Raw genomic sequence first — 21,944 nt, 5'->3', positions numbered from 1 at the left:
GGGGTGATTGATCCCAGTTAAAGGGTCCATAAAAGAGGTGAGTGGAAAAGCCCACGTGCCTTCCATTGGATCGGGGGTGAAGGGTCTGGCTTGACCAGCTCCACAAAGAAGCCAGACCTTTGGGACCGTATTCTCCTTTAAACCTTTCTCTCCCTCTCTCCACTTGCTCTGCTCTCCTCTTACGGGTCACCGCCATCTGTCTTGAGTGACCTGTCCATACCCTGTTCTGGGGAATCTGATTATACCGATGACATTGGTGTTTGGATTGCAGTCTGCTGCAGGATGGCATCCGGGTTGAATTGTTTTATCTGTCAGTGCTCAATTCTGTGAGTATGGTAGCAGGTGCTTTCAATGCACTGCTCCACTGACTTCAAGGAAGTAGTGTGTATGGGAGATTCCCCAGCTGGGCTCCCAGCAGGCACCTAGTGTCACCATATATTTATTTGCCTTCCCACAATTGGCCACCACTAGAAGCTCAGTCCTTTCCCTTTGCCTTGTCACTTCTCCACAAAATTATTGTCTGTTGCTAAGATGCTACAGGAGCCCAAGTTCTAGACACCTCTTTGAGTTACTCTTCACTGAGTGCTCCCACATGTGTGTGTGTGTGTGTGTGTGTGTGTGTGTGTGTGTGATGCACACATTCATAAATTTCCATTTTTCCTTTATTAATCTGTCTGTTGTTAGCCTAATTGGCAGGGCACAGTCAATGAACCAAAGGTGGGTAGACGAAAAAATATTTTTGTCCTCCTTGCTATGGTCTGAATGTTTGTGTCTCCCTGAAATTCATACATTGAAACCTAATCCTCAATGTAATGGTATTAGAAGGTTGGGCGTTTGGGAGATAATTAGGTCACATGAGAGCAGAGCCCACACGAATGGAATTAGTGCCCTTATAAAAGTGGCCCCAGAGAGTTTGACTGTCCCTTTCACCATGCGAGGACGCAGCGAGAAGGTGCCATCCATGAAGCAGAGAGGAAGCCCTCACCAGACACCAATCTGCTGGCCCCTTGATCTCAGACTTCCCAGAGTCCAGAACTGTGAGCAATAAATGTCTGTTGTTTATAATCTACTCAGTTTCTGATATTTTCGTTATAGCAACCTGAACAGACTAAGACACTCTCTTACACTACTTTTGTGTATTCTTGAAATTTTCCATAAGAAAGTATTGTTAAAATCCTCTAGTGTTTCCCCATCTCACTCAGAGCAAAAGCCAGGTCCTTGCAAGGCCCCCTACTCTCCCACCCACTCTGCTCCCGCTACAGAGGCTGTTTCTCATCCATGCGAAACTGCAAACCCTCACTCACTTACTTTTATCCCCCATAGCCCTGAGAACCTTCTAATATACTGTGAAATTGACTTATGACTTATGGTGGTTATTGCCTGTCTCCCTCCACTAGCCTGTAAACTCTATGGGACAGAGATCTCTTTATTTTGTTGTTCAGGGATATATCACCAGCTCCAAGAACAGTGCCTGGCACATAGAAAGAGGTCAATAATATGTCGCATGGATTGAAAGGAAGGAAGGGCAGGAGGGAGGGAGGAAAGAAGAGTGAGTAAGAGAGAGCGGGGCGTAGTGTAACACTTTTCAAGGAGAAGGAGGCTGTGTATGGAGTCATGTTTTTTATTCTACTGGCATTTTATTTAAGCTAATTTTCTGTCCATTTTATTACCTGGTTTGGCTAGTTCATATCAGACATAAAATCAAGGGTAATTTCTTGGTCTAGGCTATAGGCTGATCTCAGAATAAACTCACCTGCAGTGATGTCCCATGCATGTCAGTGGCTTCGAGGGGCATCCTTAGGGGAACTGAAGGTGCACATCTGCACCTCTCAGCTCTGTGATCCCAGGTGCACACACTGGGATCAGCCCCAAGATTGGGACAGTGACCTCATGGAGTCCCAGGGCTTCTCTATTACTCTGCTGGTCTTCGTCCTTCCAAGAAGACACCCTGGACAGGCTGACCATAGGCCACAGGGAGGACAAATGTGTGTGGAGTGGGTGGGAGTGGGGCAGGGGTGTTGGCCAAACATCTCCATCTTTCTCATTGTGACCTCTGGGCTGGCTCCCTGGGGTAAGCCGAGGACCCTCACTGGGCTCCCTAACTGGGCGCCAAAGCCTTTGGTGAACACTCGGCAGGTCAGGTGTTAAAGGGCCCCTCCTTCTCCAGGCTCTCTCCCCACCTCTTCAGAGCAAAGGTGATCTAGGCATGGGGCCAAAGGGCGTGCTAACAACCCGCACAGGCACAGGCGAGTCCCTGAGTGTGGGGCTGAGCCCCATGTAAACACCCAGCAGCCAGGCTCCACCCACCAAGCCCAGCCTGTCCCTCCCCCCAGGGCCACATCCTTGGGGCCAGAGCAAGCCGCAGAGCCTGGAACAAAGGGCCTTGGGAGTGGGACTCAGGCCACATGTTTACCTCACACAAACCAGCTCTCTGGAAACCTCCAGGGGAGAAATGACACAACAAACTCCCCCCAGAATCCCGGGGGCTCCTGGCAAAGGCAGCCCACCTCCTCAGCCTGCAGCTGCTGGGGGACGGAATGCGCCTCCTTTCCTTTCTCCCCGGGTGCTATTCACTGGGAGTGGCAGCCACAGAAAGCCCCATTCACAAGCTCCATCCCCTGGCCGACTACGGAAAGCTTTGTGAAAATGCAAATTTCTCAGAAGTGGACTCTTCTTTTCAAATACTTTGAAGTTGCATATTCCCACTGAGGACTGTAAAGCAGACCTCCATTTCCCTGGGCAGGCACCTCCTTAAAAATACTATTTGCCTTTAAAGGAAGTAGAACTTCCAGCTGTGAAGTCAGACTTGACAGGGTGGGAGCCTCACCGTTTAAGGACATGCAGGTGTGAAGCCCCCAGCTTTGCTGTCTGTGGCCATCCCCTCTGTGGCCTTGCCTCCCCCATCCTCTCACTCAGTACTAGCCCACGTTAGTCCCGGGTGGCTGGGGACTCACAAGACAAGACTTGTTGCCCACCAGAAGCTCAAAAATCCAGTGAGCTGGACAAGCCTCTGAATGAGCCGGCTCCCCCTCCTCCAGCCTCCAGACCCAGGGCCTGCCTGTTCCTGTCACCCCTTAGAACCAGGAGAGAATGCAACCAGACCTGGCCCAAATCATTTGAAACATAATACCTGTCTCTCAAGTTTAATTTAATTTGCAAAGAGAATCATCTACAAGTCAATCTGTTTCTCCCCATCCATTCATTCTGCCAAGTATGTATTCATCCTCCCTAGTAACCATTTATCGCCTCTCAACAGAATCACCTATATCCCTGATCTCCTCCTCCCCTCTAAAATGAGGATATATACACTCCTGGACCTCACAGGGGTATTGGGTAATCACCCTGTGATTTTTCCCCCATGCACATGGTAAATAAATTTGTAATCTCTTTCTCTTTTTAATCTGCCTTATTGTGAGTTGATCTTTCAGCAAACCTTCTGGGGGTGAACAGGGAAGTTTTCCTTCCCTGCCCAGCCACGATGTACGGACAGCTGTGTAGAAATGCCACTGGACAAAAAGGACCTAATGCTAATAGACCCAGCAAGACCTGTCTGTCTAGATTCTTCTTGGCCTCTCTGAGCAGCTTTCCTTCCTTCTGGGTGGGGGGAGGGCCCTCTCTGCAATGGGGGTCTTATGACCTACAGTCAAACAGCGTGGGTCAGATGATTTCCTCATGGCCAGTTTTTACACGGAATAATTTTAGGTTTTATGGCTGGCTTTTGGGAAAAGGCGTTCTGGCTTTTATGATCTGTCTTGGGGAAGAGGGATTCTAGCGTCTGTGGCTAGCCTCAGGGGAGAATGGGGCTGAGAGGCAGGAGGGCAGGAGAAGGTCAGAGAAACACTTTTGCTTCTGAGGTTGCTTTTGAGGCCCTCATCCTGGGGTACAGTTTTCTGAGCCCCAACACTGCCAGCAGCACCCATGTCTACAGTGGTGGTTCCTTGTCCACATCCAGAGAATGCCCACAAGCCTGCGAATTTCCCAGCATTCCAAGCAAGAGTCCTATGATTCGCTCTAATCAGACCAACTTAGGTCACAGGACCACCAATGAGTGGGACCAGGGGACTGGAATGTGGTGATTGGCGTAGGCCACCCAGGGCCCACCTGTGAGTTGGGGTTGGGCTGAAGTGAGTGGGCTGCAGGAGAGAAGGCAGAATATCTGAATGAAAATTAGGTTATTTTAGTAAGGAAGTATGGGAAACCAAGACATGCCAACCCAAAATATACTTCTTAGGCATATTTCGAGATGGACCTCACAGGGGTATTGGGTAATCACTCTGTGATTTGTTTGTCTTACAGAAAAGATGACAAACTCTGTAAAATAATTTAATGAGGTTTATTCTGAGCCAAATTTGAGGACCATGACCTGGAACAATGTCCAAGAAGTCTTCAGCAAGTGGACTCACTGTGGCTGGGTTACAGATTAGTTTTATACATTTTAGGGAGACAGGGATTACAGGCAAAGTCATAAATCAATACATGCAAGACATACATTGGTTTGGCCAGAAAAGGTGGGACATCTCAAAGCGGGGGCTTACAAGTCATAGGCGGATTTAGGGATTCTTTAGTTGACAGTTGGCTGAAAGAGTTAGGCTTTGTCCAATGACCAGGAATCAGAGGAAAGGAATGCTTGAGTTAAGATAAGGGTCTTCTGCCCGTCATATGATGCTATATCAGAATCAGATCGGGAAGTAAACTATATCATAAAAACCTGTTTACTGAGATTTTATCATTTGTAGGTGTGACTCACCAGGCCCTCTTAGAAATGAATTTTTTGGGGCAAAGAAAAAGATCAGAGTTCAGTCCTCACCAAGGAGTCACATTTTGGGGTGATATTTTCTGAGCCCCATCATCCATCATGGGAATCCCCAATTTTAGCCAAGTCAGAAAGAAATGTGTGTAATCGGGGGATCCACTACTTAAGACTGGTGTCTGAAATGGGGGGGCAGTCTTTTGGGACTGAGCCCTTAACCTGTATGGTCTGATGCTAACTGGGTTTGTTAGTGCCAGGGTTGAATTGGATCGCTGGACACCCAGTTGGTGTTCAGAGAACTGGAGAATTTCATGGTGTGGAAAATCTACACATTTGGTATCAGAAGTGTTGTGAGCAGAGAACATGGTTTTTCCTTCTACTGCCATTGAGATAAGTCTTCCTAAATGTTTTTTTTTTTTATTTCAACCAAATGTTTGCTGAGTATTGAACAGCAGTGAGTTCGAGATTATGGCTCTGATCTAACCAGGATACAGAATATTCCTCCTTGCTGGTTAAAAGTAAATCCCAATGTTTGAACAGGTAGCTGAGCACGGTTAACAACCTCTTCTGAAAGTCAAGTGGCCTGAAGAGAGGCCACCAGAACTCCCCACAGAGGGGGGCCAAGCAGGACCCAGGCAGGCCACTTCAGTTTCTCTTTCACACACAAGTGACTCAGGCCTCCATTCTCTCTCTTTCTTTCTTTCTTTCTCTTTCTTTCTTTCTTTCTTTCTTTCTTTCTTTCTTTCTTTCTTTCTTTCTTTCTTTCTTTCTTTCTTTCTTTCTTTTTTTCTTTCTTCCTTCCTTCCTTCCTTCCTTCCTTCCTTCCTTCCTTCCTTCCTTCCTTTCTTTCTTTCTTTCTTTCTTTTTCTTTCTTTCCTTCCTTCCTTCCTTCCTCCCTCCCTCCCTCCCTTCCTTCCTTCCTTCCTTCCTTCCTTCCTTTCTTTTTTTTTTTAGAGACAGGTCTTATTCTGTCACCCAGGCTGGAGCACAGTGATGTGATCATAGCTCACTGTAACCTTGAACTCCTGGGCTAAAGCAATCCTCCTGCCTCAGCCTTCCAAGCAGCTGGGACTACAGGCACATGCCACCATGCCTGGCTGCAGAATGTTCTGTTGGTGAGTATTGCCTGTCCAGCTGCCCCTGCCAATGATAAGAGCCCTCTCTAAAGCGATGAGGTGAGGATGTCGCTGTCCCCTCAGTGCCATACCACCATCATGTCATCAGCAACACCGACATCACCTTCACCCAGCACAACCTGGAATTGGCAATCTGAGCAGCCTCCACCCAGTGATCACGGAGGCGTTGTGACTGCAGAGTCACAGCAGACACAGAGATCTGGCAAGATCTGGTGCAATAAGGAAACTCATGTTTCCATGCACTTGCTGAGTCCATCTTTCTGACTGAGTCCTTGATCCGCCCCTCTAGGCAGGGGAGGTGCTGGCTGAGAGCTGGCCTGAGCAACTAAGATTATCTTAAGGTTGATATTCAATGGTCACCTTGTCCTATACCAGGCACCTTGTGAGTGATGATCATGAAGTCACCTACTGCCCATACCCCCTCCCCTGCACACTTCCTAGTTCTCAACATACGGGCACAGGGGAGGGTGTCTGTGGTGCTGGCCCACATGTCCCCCATTGACACAGCTCACATTGTACTGGATACTCTGTAAAGGGGTGCCTGCTCCGAGCCTTGCATGAAGAATGGATTGCCTCCTGTGATGACTGCCTTTTGATCCACTCTGACCTCAAGAGGCCTGACCAGTGAGGGTGCCAGCTCAGCTGAGGTTGGTACACTCCTGTCTTGGGGCAGGGAAAGGCCACCCAGAGCCCCGTTCAGCTCTTAGAGACCATGGCCACTTCCCAGCCATTTTTGACCAGTGCCATTCTCTGGGAAGGTTGGATCTTGGGAGGCTTATTCTCAAGCTCCAACTTGGCCTGGCCATGTAGATTTTAAAGGAGGCCCAAGTTGAGTGACTTGAAGTCACCATATGTCCTTGCTCCGCAGGTAAGCTGCTGTTCTTCTCCCCGCCTGCCAAAGCCTCAGATACTGACAAATCCCCAAAGTCACCCTGTGGCTGTGGCCGCCAGGGCCACAGGTGCAGATACCCTCTCCCCAGCTGCGTGCTGCTGACACAGGGCTGCCCTGTTCCAGCTCCCCGGTTTAGTGCAGGTGTACGGGGGTGGGGTGGGGGGCTGCCCCCTCTCCTCCTGGCCCCACTGGCTAGTCCTGGGCCCAGCAGGGGTACCCTAGGGGCTAAAGCCAGACCTCTAGCTCACAGAGTTTCTTCCAGCTCTCTTAACAAACCTTATCAGACTCCTAAAGTTCAAGTAAAACACTTGACCCCCATTGACCCCCATATGAACACCAGCTGCCACAGACATCTGCATTCCTGGTGCCCTGACAGCAAGCGGCTCTGGCCAGGTAGAGCAGGAAATAAAGTCATAGCACGTCGGTGAGCAGGGCTGCTGCACTGTGGGAACCACAGCTCCTCGTCAGATGCAGTTTTAAAATTTCACCCCCTCTTCCCACCTCTGCCTCATTCCTCTGTGGGTCCTGGGGGCTCCCCAATTTCCTTTCACTCTGCAGCTTCCTCACATTAAAACCTTCCTCTCTCCACCTGGCTCCCCAGGAAGACCATAAAGTTTCTCCACGTCCCACATTCCATGTAGCCCCCAAAACAGTTGTCTCAGGGGAGAAGAGAGATAGGATAGCTTGAGGCCAGGAGTTCAAGACCAGCCTGAGCAACAGCGAGATCTTGTCTCTACTAAAAATAGAAAACTTAGCCAGGAGCTGTGGTACGTGCCTGTAGTCCCAGCAAATTGGGAGGCTGAGGCAGGAGGATTGCTCAAGCCCAGGAGTTTGAGGTTGCTGTGAGCTGTGATGATGCCACTTTACTCTACCCAGGGTGACAGAGAAAGACTCTGTCTCAAAAATAAAAATAAAAATAAAAGAAGAAGAAGCCCCTTAGTTTTATGATATTTTCTAGTGTGTGGATGGAGAGGAGGAAGAAATATTCTTGGCATCCTGCCTTTTTTTTTAAGGTCTTTGCAGTTTCCTGTTAACTTAATACCAGAACGTTCGCCGTGTAAATAACACAGATGAAGATAAACTTCACTGGCCCTGGACTCCAACCTTTGTTTAACATTTCGCCCCCTCTGATCCATGCTCCATCCCACCCCTGGAAAATCTGGAATTTATTACCTGGAGATTTAGAACCTGGGGATGAATAGCTGAAGGGGCAGAGCATGCTGGTTTTAAGCAAGCCCCGTAATAAAGTGCTAAAAATACCAGCACATCTGATAGTTCTTCCCCTGCTGCTGTCTTCCCCTCTTCCTCAGAGGGAACCTAGTTGGAGTCAATTGCCTTTCCAGTCACCTGGTAGAACTCACCTGTGGCTCTGCCACTTTCCCAGCTTATGCCCACTCAGGCTGTACGTGGCACTGTACCATTATCACTATTATTATTATTATTAGACAGAGTCTTACTCTGTCACCCGGGCTTTAGTGCAGTGGCATCATCATAGCTCACTGCAACCTCAAACTCTTGGGCTCAAGCGATCCTCCTGCCTCAGCCTCCCAAGTAGCTGGGACTACAGGTGCATGGCACCATGCGTGGCTAATTTTTTAATTTTTTTGTAGAGGTGGGGTCTCACTATGTTGCCCAGGCTGGTCTCAAACTCTTGGCCTCAAGCAATCCTCCCACCTCGGCCTCCCAAAGTGCTGGGAGTACAGGTGTGAGCCGCCGCACCCGGCTGGGCACTGTGCCATTATTTACACAAGTGGTTTAATCCCTCCTACTTGCTATTGTTCAGTGTTCCTAGATTTATTTCCCTTCTTGATAGAGTATTTCTTCTAACAGTGTTTTTGAAGAGGGCTTGTATGTGATAAGCCTTCTGATTTTTTATATACCTGCTAATTTAGCTAGAAATCCAAATCTCGGTTCAAAGTTATTTTTCTTTGATACTTGAAAATCATTATTCAACTATTTTCTTAAGCCTAGTGTTGTTATTAAGAAACCTGAAGTCCAGCTGATTTTTGTTCCATCCTCAGTCCTTCTACTATCCAGCTGCTTGGAATGCAGATGTGGTGGCTGGAGCTTTAGCTGCCAACTTGGATCACAAAGTTGAGAGTGGGCAATAGTGACCTCGAATGAAACCTGAGTCCTCAAAGACCTAATGAAACAGAGCTGCTATTTCAGCCATAAACTGTCCACCTCCAAACTTCTACAAGAGAGAAAAAACAAAAAACTTTCATTGTGTTTATGCCACTGTTATTAGTGGAGTATGTCTTATTAGTAGCTGAAATGAATCTTAATTCATGTATCCATTACATTTGCTTAGTTTTATACTTTCCAGAAGTCTAATTATTTTTCCCAGTGAATTTCATGTGTCCCTGGATATCAGCTACCTTGGCTGGCAATGGGTACATCTGGAAGAGACTAAAGCCTAGACTCTATCTCGTATCCCTCCTGGGGAGCTCAAGGAATGTAGCTGGGGGTGGGAGTTGCCTCTGGCATTACAATATGAGTGTGCCACCCCCTCTCGGAGCTTCTGGACACTCTCCCCTGGCCACTGCTCTTTTCATGAGCTGGATCTTGTGGCTAGAATCCCTGATCCATGAAATGGGGAGGAGGGGCTGCCAGGTCCGGTTGTTCTGTGCTTCTAACCGCAGCCTCATGTCGCCATCCCTGCTGGCACAGGTGTTTTTTGCCTCCCAGCACCGTGGCAGCGGCCGAGGGAGGGACAGGGTGGGCAATGATCTACTGAGGCCAGTGTGGGCAGAGAAAAACGCACAAGTACAAGATGTTCACTCAGCTTATCCCCCTCCCATGGCGCTGAGGTAGAGGAGGGGAGAGGCCTTCTCCTGGTTTCTCCTGAGTTTCTCACAGTCCTTATCAACCTCCCTCCTGCTTCTGAGACACCTTCAGGGCTGCATTCACAGGAAGGGGCCAACACCTTGCCCAGTACACTGCCATCTTGTCGGCCCTGCACAGTTATTTCCATAGCTTCGGATCACCATCTGAAGCCGTTATTCCTGTGTTTGATTGGTTGTTGTCTCTCTCCCCCAGGCCCCACTAGAAAGTCAGCTCCAGGAAGGTAGGAACCTGCCTGTTCACAGCTGTCTCGTCAGCACTGGGCACAGTGCATGTCAGAGACGTTCCGTAAATATAGGTTGAATGAGTGAATCACTGAGCTGGTGCTGGAATCCAACTGTGATTCCAGCCCAGGGCTTCTTGCTCCAAACATAGGGCTCTTCCTATCCAGGCCCCAGATCTCCACTCTGAGTATCAAGGGAATCCCAAGGATGGTACACAGAGGCAAAAAGTCACGAGGCAGGACCCCAACAGAGGTATGGGGTCCTTCCTCGAAATGCTGGCTAAAACAACTGCTGGACCATTAGACTTAGGGCAGGGCTGCATCTTGTACATCTTTGAATCTCCACTGCTTGCACACAGTAGATGCTCAAGAGGGGTTTGTTTTAGGGACACACAAAACTTTACTGGAGGAGATGTTTCAGCATATTTATGGGGGGCAGGAAGCAGGGTTACTAGAAGAGAGAAGGAGAGGGCATTAGCCTGGCTTGACTCAAAGGGGCCTTTGGTCTAGCACTGAGTAAAAGATGGGGGAGCAAAGAACCTTGACAAGCACTGTCCAAAGAGCCACACACAGCTTTTTACATTTAATTAAAATGAAATGAAAAGTAAAATTCAGTTCCTCAGTTGCAGTAGCCAGATTTCAAGTGCTCAGTAGTAACCACATGGGGGTGGTGGCTGGAGCATTGGAGGATGCAGATAATATAGAACATTTCCACCATCGCAGTTCTGTTGGACACGGCTGACCTAGACGCTTAGGAAGAAAGGAAATGCACTCCTGCTCCTGACCTGCCCCGGCCCCCACGCAGGCCGGAGCACCCCTGCGAGCCACCTCTACCCCACTGGCCTTGCTCCTTCGCTGTCTGCCCGCCTAGTTTTCGCCCTCAGCGCCTAGGGCACTGCCCTGCACACAGCAAGTGTTTGTGGAGATAGTGGGCCCTCGACCAGCGTTTGCCAAATGTTGCAGGCCCCAAGGAGAGCTGAGTGACAGCAGTAACCCCTGCTTCTCCTCTCTTCTCTCACCTCCCTTCCCTCTTCTCTGCGGCCACCTTCCACCCACTCCAAGCCGCACAGAGAGGGGCCGGCCCTGCCCCCAAACCATGTGGGGTTCCGGAAATACCTGTTCCAAGTTTCAAGACATCTTACCTCGTGGGGGTATCTTTGTTCACAGGATGGTCTGTCCTCCCCCACCCTTGGCTGCCCAGCGCCTGGAGATACTAGGTGCTCCCTAAGTATGTGTCGGATGGATGAACGAGTGGACGAATGAATGAATGAATGAATGAGTGAACGACGCTCAGTTTCCCGCGAGCTCCGGGAGAACCGCCCTCCCAGACCCCGCCCGACGAGCTGGCGGAGGGCGACCGAGAGTCGCAGCTCGCGGGCCGGGGTCCGGCCGGCTCGGCCCCGGGGGCGTGTCCTCCGGACCCGGGCGCCGCCGCCCGCCCGAGAGGAGGCCGCGGGCGCGCGGGGGCCGCAGAGGCGGGCGGCGGCGAGCATGGAGCGCGAGCTGGAGGCGCTGGCGGCGCGGCCCGCACGCCTGGCCGAGCCGCCCTTCCAGGCGCTGGTGGAGGCGGCGGGCGGCCGCGGGCAGGTGCTGCTGGTGGGCGAGCTGTGGGAGCGCGAGCAGAGCCGCGCGCTGCTGCGGGACTTCGCCCGGGCCGTGTTCCCGCCCGAGCCCGCGGCGGCCAAGCCGGGCGGAGCGGCGGCCGAGGGCGCGGGGCCCGGGATGGCGCGCGGGGCGCAGAGGGCGCCGGGGACGGCGACGCGCGCCATCCGCTCGCCGCTTGTCTTCGTGCTGTGCCGCGCGTCGTCGCTGGCTGCCCGGGAGCCGCGGCGCCGCCTGCGGGAGATGCTGCGGGACGTGCGCGGCCGGCGGCGGGCCGGCGCGGCGCTGGTCGGGGTGCTGGTGGCCGAGGCCGGGCCGGAGGACGCGGTGGCGCTGGAGCTGCGGCTGCTGGAGGCGCTGCTACGCGCCGTGTTCGGTCGCCAGGCGGGGGGCCCGGTGCAGGCGGCCGCCTACTGCCCCGGCTGCCCGGCCTCCAGCCTGGCCGTCCAGGCGGCCGCCTGCAGGGCCCTGCAAGCTGCGGGGCCCGGGCGACCAGGTGAGACTGAGCGGAGCCCGGGGAAGCCTCCCAACCTGGACCCCTTTAGGCTGGCCCCCCCTCATTGAGCACCGAGGTAAACTGAGGCCCAGAGCGGGGAGTTGCCTAGCGGTGGAGAGCGGGCCCTGGGCAAGGGGTCGAGTCTGTCGCTGGAGGATCTGGAGTGCACGGGAGATGCCTAGGGGGCCTGGGAAAGCCGAGGGGACCAGCCGGAGGCAGGGGAAGTGGGTAGACAGAGGGGTTGGTCTGGGCAGGGGTTAGGGAGGCGAAGGGGGAAGGAAATGGGGAAGACTTAGGATGCGAAAGTTTCAAGGGGGGTGGATGGCAGAACTGGGACTAGGGAGGTTGGCGGTGCCAGGAGCTCGGAGCCGCGCAGCTGGGGATGCGTCGGGAGCTCCAGGAGGGGCGATCCCAGCACCGGGGAGGCTCCGTGCCTGCGGGTCAGAGGAAGAACACGAGGAATAGGTGCCGAGGACTTGGAGGCGTGGGGGAGGTGCACGGGACTGAGAACACGAAACGTTCTCGCGCTTCCTGGCCGCCCGCCAGGTCGTGCACCCGCTGCTGTGTCTCCTGCCTGCCCCGGGTCTGTTGAGGCTACCTTTTCCCTACACACTCTCCTAAAAAGTAGAGAGGGGAGTGAGGTCTTTTCCCAGCCCAGTGGCTGCAGCCGTCAGCAGAAAGGTCAGAATCTTCTCCATACTGGAACGCAAGGTTTTACAGGAACTCTCCAATGTTTTAGGATTAAAATATGCACATTCGGTTTAGCTGGATCTGGCAAAACTGGGAGATCTTTGCGCTCTCTAGCTTTCTCTGCCCGCCCACCTGGGCAACCCTCCAAGCCCTGCAGCCTCTGGCTGTTAAGGAGTTAATACAGACAGTGGCTGTGTGGTGCCTCCCGGTGTTGGTGTGTAAGCCAGCAACTGGGAGATGCCAGACATGGCAGCGAGGGGGTCTTTCCCAGCCAGGAGACCTGTGATGTTACCAGTGTCATACTTTCACCTGCCAGCCTGGCCTGCCTGAGCCGGTCAGCTGCAGAGCCTGCCCTAACCTCCCTCCCTCTGGGCACAAGCCCTTTATTGTTGAAGCTGTGAGGATGAATTTTAAATTCAGTGACCAGCATCCTGAAAGAAAGACCAGGGAAATGCCCTGAGCTGGACTGCTGTTCCGATTTCAGATTGCTGTGCCTGGCCCCTCACTGACCCTCGGGTCCCTGCACCCCGCAAAGAAAGGAATTCTTAAATTTTCTTCACTTTAATGAGCTGGTGCCCAAAAGACTCTCAGCCTTTAGTCTCTTAGCCCTCCTCCATTCCCAGGGAACAACTTTCAATTGCCCAGAGACTGGCTTGATCTGCCCAGGCTGATGCCTGAGCCTGAAAAGCCTTTTCTCTCCCCTTCTTCACCTGACCAGTCCCATCTTGCCATTCAGAACTGGACTTCCTCCTACAGGAAGGTTTCCCTGACCCTCCCAGCTCCAGTTTGTCAGTTTGCAAATGAAACCTGAGAACTCTTTGCCCTGCTGCTCCTTAAGCTCTTACCACATGATTTTGTCACTTGTGAGTTTAACCACGATTGCATTCCCATTTCCTGACACCCTGCCTGGAATGCATAATGGGTGAATGAATCCTTGCTTCCTTTTAAATAAACACTAACACTTTTGAAACCTTAACACTTTGCAAGGGTGTTTTTCTCTACTGTATTAAACTCTTTCCTACTTTCATGAAAGCACTGAACAAAATAAAACCTTTCATTAATGACTAAAGGGTATGGGTGTAATTATAACTCACTGCTCACCAATTTCCTTGCAGCTTTTGCACTGGGCAGTGCTATTACCCTTATGCCAAATGGATTTGTCGCTAAGGTTTTACTAGCAATTGCGTCTGGTTTTTTAAAAGTTTTCAGATCTCTTTCCTCACTGCCCGGTGATAATTCTTATTCTTTTAGGTTGCTTGCCTTTTGGCAGTACCCTTTCACCCAGTTTATGTTGCCTAATCCAGCTGCCTTGGGCTGAAATACTAAGGATCCAGTCTTGTTAGAATTGGATGGTCCAAATTAAGAGTAAATAGATCTATCTCTTGGGTACAATGTACACTGTTCTGGTAACAGGTACACTGAAAGCCCTGACATCAGCATGATGCAATTCAACTAACAAAAAACACTTGCACCCCCTAAATTTTGGGGGAGGAAAAAAAGTAAACAGACCCTGAGTAAAGATTATGAATAAGGATTTTCCTTGTTTTAGCTGCCTGGAGTCTTTTTTCTTTTTTTATCTTAGTTCCTGGTGACTTTATGTTAGTATCAAAAAAAAAAATTAAATCTATTCCTTTTAAGGAATAGTTTTAACTAAAAATCAGAGGGAAAGTACAGCTCCTTGAGTATTTTCTTTGGTGCTATGAAATTGTAATTAATTTCATGTTATTTTTGTTAGTATTTTGTTAGTTAATTTGTAGTTTCCCCAACATGGTACCTAGATCATAGGGCTTTGTGAGGATGAAATGAGATAACTTAGATAGAGCAATCATTTTTTAGTTCTTTTTTAAAGTACAAAAACCCACCCACTTTCGCAAATCAGAATCTTTGTTTTTTTAATCAGACAGTTGAAACTAGGGCAGTTGACAGTTGAGGCTCTTGGTTTGCTAAACAAAATCTCAGTTTCGTGAAGCAGGAACCATCTGAGCTTCTGCCTCTGGGTTTTGTGTTCTTTCTAGCAGAAGGACCGGGCCTTCCAGGGCTGCTGGCCTGCTTTTCCTGGGGTCCCTGGAGCCGGAGGAAGAACCGGGATGTTGCTGCCTCCAGCAGCCCAGCTCAGGGTGAGTGCTCCACCTCCGGCTGCCTGCAGCTTAAGGGCCAGTTGTATGGGATTATGGGAGTGGTCACATGAACATGGGGACCTTAGGGACAGAGTGGACCAACATCCATGAAGCACTTGCCATGTGCTGGGTGGGGGTGTGAGCAATGTGAGGTGCCCATATGCCAGGCAGTGGGCACATGGGCTTGATCAGGCCAGGCTGTTTCCCCAGGAGCCTCCTCCTACTGAAGGCAGTGTGGGAACAGCTGCAATACAGGTGTCACAACATGCATCGTGGGGCAAAGGGGACAAACACTAGGTCTCCCCGAGGATTCAGGGAGTATCATGGAGCAAGTGATATTTGAGCTGGGGATGGAGGGATTTTCATAGGCAGGAATAGGAAGCTTTGGAGTACCCTGAAAAAAGAAGTGACAGCGTGATGTCATGCTCAGAAAAGGCACCGCCATCAAGAGTGCCCGGAGGTGAGGTACAGAAGGAGACCAGTGAGGGTCAAGGCTGAAGAGAAGAGTTGGGACCAAATCAGGGGCCCTGGACATGTGTCCTTCAGGAGTAGAGCGCCTCTGGTGATTTCTGAGCAGGGGCAGTGGGGGTGCTTGGGGGCCTGACTGGGCTGTAGGCGCAGGAGCGAGCAGAGGCAGAGCCCAGCTAGGCGGCCTGGGCGGGGGGAATGGAGAGGAGGGAACTCATTTCCAGGGTGGAACCGTCAGGCCACCGAAGGGAGGTGAGGGAGAAGGCGAAGGGACCACTAGGTGTCAGTGCTGCTATTAGGAAGATGGGAAGCGCCGTACATACTCCCCCATCCGAAGGGGATGTTTCCAAGACTCCCTGTGGATGGCTGAAACCACAGATAACACCAAACCCTATGTATACACTATATTCTTTCCTATATATACATACCTATGATAAATTTTCATTTATAAATTAGATATAGTATGAGAGTAATACCAGTAACTAACAAAATAGAACAATTATAACAATATACTGTAATAAAAGTTATGCGAATGTGGTATTTGGCTCAAAATATTTTGTACTGTACCGTGAGTAACTGAAACTTGGGAATGTGAACTGTGGCTGCGGGGAACTGTGGTACCCAGGGGAGCAGGTTGTGTCCGTGGAATAGACACGGCCCCACCCACCCCAAGGCACACTGAAGTATAGCTTTGTTACATAAACAGCGGGCAGTGGTTTAAAATAAATTTTTATTGTGTCTCTTATTTTAAAAACAAGATGATTAGTTAATTGCTGCATAACAAATTACCACAAACTTAATGGCTTAAAACACATTGATCCAGTCTCTGACTTCTGGCTGGCTGTCAGCTGTGGCTGCTGTCAGCGCTGAGAGTTCCCTGCCATTTGTGCTTTCCCAACCCCTCCTACAAGAGCTCCTCCAGCAGGAGAATCTCCCTCTCCAGTTGGCTAAGAGGGAGTCTCACATAACCCAAGGTAACAGAGGGAGTCACTAGCCATCTCCTTTGTCATTTGAGGTGCCCTAATCAACAGAGTGGCTAAGCCATCATATTCCCAGAGCCCACCCACACTTGGAGGGAGGGCTTTACACAGGCTCCCTACACTTAAGGGGCTGGAATCTTGGGAGCTATCTTAGAATTCTTCCTATCACAGCTGAAAGCTCAAAAGATACACGAAAAGGAAAACAAACATGAAAAAGCATTCACTGAATTCCATCCCTCAGAAGTAACTACAATCAATATTTTGGGATAAGACCATTCTATTTATCTGTGTATCTCTCCCTCTATCTTTGTGCTATCTAAATTTTAATAAAGTCACTTTTATATAATATATAATCTTCAAAATGCAGCAGAATTTAAAATATTTAATTGCAAAAATATTAACTTCAACCTCCCCATCATCATTTTGGATATATCTGGAAACTAACGGGGGAAAATAAAGCAAAGGAATAATTAGCAATTTTATATAAATCTTGGAGAACTTCCCTCTCTGTGGTATATAACAAATCTCATATAGAAATGAATGTATTAAAATGCAAATGGAATTTATGGATGGACACTATGTATCTTACAGTGTGCTTATTTAATACACACATTTATATAGCCCTGCGTTGCTTAATGACGGACACATTCTGAGAAACGTATCATTAGGCAATTTCATCATTGTGCAAACATCACAGAGGATACATACACAAACCTAGAGGGTCTAGTCTACTACACACCTGGGCTGTATGACATAGCCTATTGCTCCTGGACTGCAAACCCATGCAGCATGTTACTGTACTGAATACAATTGAAACATAATGACAAGTATTTGTGTATCTAAACATAGAAAAGGTACAGTACAAATACAGTATAAAAGATAAAAATAGGCCAGGTACGGTGGCTGACGCCTGTAATCCTAACACTCTGGGAGTCCAAGGCGGGAGGATCCCTTGAGGTCAGGAGTTTGAGACCAGCCTGGTCAAGAGCAAGACTCTGTCTCTACTAAAAATAGAAAAAATTAGCCGGGTGTGGTGGTGTACACCTGTAGTCCCAGCTACTTGGGAGGCTGAGGCAGGGGGATCACGTGAGCACAGGAGATTGAGGTTACAATGAGCTATGATCACGACACTGTACTCTAGTGAGACTGTCTCAAAAAGAAAAAAAAAAAGATAAAAATAGTACAACTATATAGGGCACTTTCCATGAATGGAGCTTGTGGAACTGGAGGTTGTTCAGGAGCATTGAGGTTCCAAAGCTTCCTTTTCACTCACCTTCAATTATATTGAAATTTAAATAAGCCCTACCCAGTTCCGAACTATTGCATTCAAGTAGTCTTAAATTAACTTATTACTACACTGTTGGATGAAAATATTGACTTAGAGTGACACTGACTACAGTCATGGGTCATTTAACAACAGGCACACGTTCTGAGAAATGCATCATTAGGCAGTTTCATGGTTGCCCAAACATCACAGAATGTAGTTACACAAACCTAGATGGTATAGTCTACTACAGACCTAGGCTATGTGATACAGCCTTATTGCTCCTAGGCTACAAACCTGTACAGCATATTACTGTAAAGAATACTGTAGGCAACTAACACAATGGTAAGTATTTGTGTATCTAAGTACAGAAAAGGTACAGTAAAAAGGGAATAAAAGATTTAAAAAAGGGTACAGCTGTATAGGGCATTTACTATGAATGGAGCTTGCAGGACTGGAAGTTGGTCTGGGTGAGTCAATGAGTGAGTGGTGAGTGAATGCGAAGGCCTAGGACGTTACTGTACACTACTGTAGACTTCTTAAACACTGGACACTTAGGCTGTACTAAATTTATAAAAAATATTTTTCTTTCTTCAGTAATAAACCTTGGCCTACTAGAATTTTTTTACTTTATAAACTTTAAAATTTTTTAAAACTTCTTGACTCTTGTAATAACACTTAGCTTAAAACACAAACACAATATACAGCTGTACAAAAATATTTTCTTTATATCTTTGTAAGCTTTTTTCTATTTTAAAATTTTTTATGTTTTAAGTTCTGTTGTTAAGAACTAAGGCACAAACACATTAGCCTTGGGCTGCACAGGGTCAGCATCATCAGTGTTGCTGTCTTCACCTCCACGTCTTGTTCCACTCGAAGGTCTGCAGGGGCAGTAACATGCATGGAGCTGTCACCTGCTATCAGTGCCTTCTCGAGTGCTTCCTGAAGGACCTGCCTGAGGCCGTTATACAGTTGTTTTTTTTTAAATAAGTAGAAGGAATACACTCTAAAGTAACAATAAAAAGTATAGCATAATAAATACATAAACCAGTAACATACTTGTTTATTATCTTTATCAAGTAATAAGTACTGTATATGACTGTATGTGCTTTTAGATGACTGGTAGTACAGTAGGTTTGTTCAAACCAGCATCACCACAAACACGTGAGTAGTGTGTTGTGCAATGACATTAGGACAGCCACAAGGTCACTAAGCGATAGGAAATTTTCAGCTCCATTATAATCCTATGGGACCACCATCATATATACATGGTCGTCGTTGACCAAAACATCATTACACCGTGCTTGACTGTACATACTCTTTTCAAATCTACTGTCTTCATCCATAACATCGGGGCTGTCTTTCCACGGCAATAATTATGTTGTTTGTATATCTTTTATCTTTTTTTGAGAGAATTGTAAATGAACGTGCAGTTGTAAGAGATCATACAGAGAGATCCTGTGTACACTTTGCCCAGCTTCCCCAGCAATAACGTCTTGCAAAAGTGCAGTGCAGTATCGCAGCCAGGATACTGACATTGATACATCCATAGGTTTTATTCTGATTTTCCCAGTTTTACTTGTCCATTAGTGTGAGAGTGTGTGCATATGTGTGTGTGTGTGTGTGTGTGTGTGTGTGTGTGTGTGTGTGTGTGTGTGTGTGTGTGTGTTTAGGTCTATGGAGCTTTAGACATCATTTTTAGTTCCTGAATCCCATCATAGTGTGAGCCACACCACTCAACAGTCCCATGTGGACGTTGAATCCGTTCAGATGCTTTCAGCTGCAGGTAAGAAGCCATGACTCAAACTAGCATAAGTGGTGAGGGGATTCATTATCTCACCTAGCAGACAGGCCAGAGGTGGAGCTGGCTTCAGAGTTGGTTGGTGCAGAGGCAGGGCTCAGTGACCCCAGCAAGCAGGCAGGGTCTTCCCTTCCCTCTGCAGGGCCGTCCTCAGTGCTGCTTAGGCTGGTGGCAAGATGGCTGCAGCAGTTCCACTAATTACTCCTAATTATTTCCTTAGGATAAAATCCTAGAAGTGGAATTGCTGGGTCAAAGGGTATGTACATTTTAAGGTTTTCACTATGTATTTTGTTTTGTTTTTTTAAGTAGATGTTCACTGGGACCAACTTCCTCCCTTTCATTCCCAGCTTGCTCACTCAAACGTTGTATCTGATGGGGTGAATCCCTTTCCTGTGTTCCAGGTAACTTCCCGGAACCTGAAGAGGAGCTTGCACTAACAGCCGTATTTCCCAACGGAGACTGCGAGGACCTCGGAAGGGGATCAAAAGCCCAGGATGTAGTCATCCACACACCCGCTGAGCCTGCTGGGGACTCGAGATGAAGGCTGGACCCTTGGGCTGTCCTGGCTGTGACCTACAGACTGGGGCCCCGCTCCTGCTCTCTGAGCCCCCGTGTCTCCATGCCGGCCTCGGCTGGTGGTAACTACAAAGACCCCCCTGCTGGAAGGGCTGCCACATTCACAGTCACCAGCTAGACAGCGGGACTTACTAAGACAAGCTGCACCTAGGAAGATGTATCCCCTGGGAACCTACTCCCCACTTGGCATTTGCTAACTGTGATCACAGGGAGCTTATTCTGTCTCTCTTGTGCCTTGGTTTCTCTGAGTCATTGGGACAGACAGAGGCTCTCTCCTCTGAAGCTCTGCAGTGCTGTGCTACCCCGTGGTGTGTTTGTAGTGCTCCGGGCACATGCATGAGCATCCATTGCTTAGAGTGCAGCTGGAAAGAGCTGTGGACCAGGAGTCATCAGATCTGAGGCATGGCCTTGGACATGTCACTCAGTCTCCAGGGCTTCTGTTTCCCAAATGCATGAGGGGGCTACCAGCCCAGTGGCTTTCAAACGGGCACAGGCTGCCCCTCCAAGCAGCACTGGAAACGTGTGTGTGCGCGCGTGTGTGTTGGGGGCGGGGTCACTGTGTCACTGTGACTATGGGCACCCCTGCAATTTAGTGGGTATCCTACAGAGTGCAGGACAGCCTCCAACAGCAAAGACTTGGTCTACTCAAAATGCCAATCATGACACCTTTGAGAAACTCTGGATGAGCCAATCTCTTCTCCCTGTCAGAGTCCTCCAGAGCTGAGAGGGTCCGATTTTCTTGGACCCTGGCTACCAGCGAGAGCCAGAATAAAGAAGGACCACACTGTTGCTTTGGGGGCCTGTCAGGGCAGGGCCAAGATAGTCCATGTGGTGCAGGGCCAGGACAGGAATAGCCGTGCACACCTGGGAGAAGAAAGAGCCTTTTTCTTTCTCATGTTGACATTGACTTTCTGTGCCAAGTCCCTTGAGAATAAGAATGTTGGGAACTGCCCATGGCACCACACAGAAGGAAAGCTAGGGGCATGAGATGCTTGGGTGCAGGACTTGCTCTAGATCATAGGTCCTAGCCCAAGTTCAAAGCAGACACAGCCCAGAGGTTCTTGAATCCTTTCTTCTGTGTCTATGAGCCTGAGAGGGTCGATGGTGTTCATTTAGAGGTGGGGAGGCCGTCTGTCCACTCACAGAGGAGGCCCTGCGTTACCTCCCTTGTCTTCCTTGCCTGGCCCTGGAGAAATCCAGTCTTTCGACTGGCAAGAGCAGCTCCTGGTTTTCCTAGCGGGAAGCACTGTCTGAGGGAAGTGGCTACGTTCATTCATTCCCTCCTGCATGACTCGCTCAGCAGACACACTGTTGCACTCACTGTTTCCTCAGCGCCCTGTGAAGTGCTGCATAACTTTGGTTATTTCTGCTGTCTGTGTGATAGTGCCAAATTGTGCGACGTGAACACTTCTTTGGCCGAAGGGCTCTATGATATTAAGAAGGGGCCCTCCTGTCTCTGCCTCAGTTTCTTGTCCATCATAGAGAGCCTAATCCTATCAGAGCCTCACGGGAATAGTGTGAGGACAAGCAGGATGATGTCCTCAAATGTGGGGTTGGTTTGCAGCAGGCATCATCAGGCTGCCAGGTGTGCTGACTCGAACCTGTGATCCCCACTACTCGGGAGGCTGAGGCAGGAGGATCACTTGAGTGCAGGAGTTCAAGGTTACAGTGAGCTATGATCGCACCTGTGAATAGTCACTGCACTCCAACCTGGGCAACATATTGAGACCCCCATCTCTAAAGTTAAAATAATAATAATAACGCAATAGATTGACCCAGCTGGCTTCCTTCTACACAAGAGTGAACTCAATGAATTTTGACTCACTGATTTTATTGATTTTGTTTTAAAAAATGGGGAGACACATATTTTTGAAGCTGCTGTATTTTTATATTTGTCTATTAATTTCTTTGTAATAATAGGGTTGAAGTTTTATTTGGTGGGCAGAGGGAGCTTTTTTTAATTTAGAAATTTGTCTAAGGCAGAAGTTATAAGGTTTAAAAACCTCTGTATTTGTTGCCGATATTTGAAACTTGAGAGATTGCACATTAAAAAACTGAGTTTTCTGGGTGGAGGATGGGGCCTGGTGTTGGCTCCAGTTTGCTGC

General features: G+C 49.0%; 1 protein-coding gene and 1 long non-coding RNA gene across 2 annotated transcripts; one reads left to right on the top strand and one right to left on the bottom strand.

The window, feature by feature from the left end:
• Window positions 1-10,399: 10,399 nt before the first annotated feature.
• LOC123643555 lies at window positions 10,400-11,277 on the bottom strand. The gene is made up of 2 exons (XR_006736834.1): window positions 10,988-11,277; window positions 10,400-10,595 (listed from the first exon to the last, which is right to left on the bottom strand). It is a non-coding gene; the product is annotated as an uncharacterized LOC123643555 (long non-coding RNA).
• A 59-nt stretch (window positions 11,278-11,336) lies between these two features.
• Window positions 11,337-21,521, top strand: C8H2orf72 (chromosome 8 C2orf72 homolog). The gene is made up of 3 exons (XM_045559404.1): window positions 11,337-11,943; window positions 14,649-14,750; window positions 19,665-21,521. The coding sequence occupies exons 1-3, from the start codon at window positions 11,337-11,339 to the stop codon at window positions 19,802-19,804; spliced, it is 849 nt and encodes a 282-aa protein (XP_045415360.1). The 3' UTR covers window positions 19,805-21,521.
• Window positions 21,522-21,944: the final 423 nt, after the last annotated feature.

The sequence above is a fragment of the Lemur catta genome, chromosome 8 (assembly GCF_020740605.2).
Source record: "Lemur catta isolate mLemCat1 chromosome 8, mLemCat1.pri, whole genome shotgun sequence".
Taxonomy (NCBI): Eukaryota; Metazoa; Chordata; class Mammalia; order Primates; family Lemuridae; genus Lemur; species Lemur catta.
Note: the sequence above shows the minus strand (reverse complement) of the source record. Positions and strands in the feature narration are given on the sequence as shown.

Excerpts from the sequence above, each read along its gene's own strand:
- C8H2orf72 (XM_045559404.1), top strand. The coding sequence starts at position 11,337 with ATGGAGCGCGAGCTGGAGGCGCTGGCGGCGCGGCCCGCACGCCTGGCC. Across the intron at positions 11,944-14,648 it reads TGCGGGGCCCGGGCGACCAG|CAGAAGGACCGGGCCTTCCA; the intron begins GTGAGACTGAGC and ends TGTTCTTTCTAG. Across the intron at positions 14,751-19,664 it reads CTCCAGCAGCCCAGCTCAGG|GTAACTTCCCGGAACCTGAA; the intron begins GTGAGTGCTCCA and ends CCTGTGTTCCAG.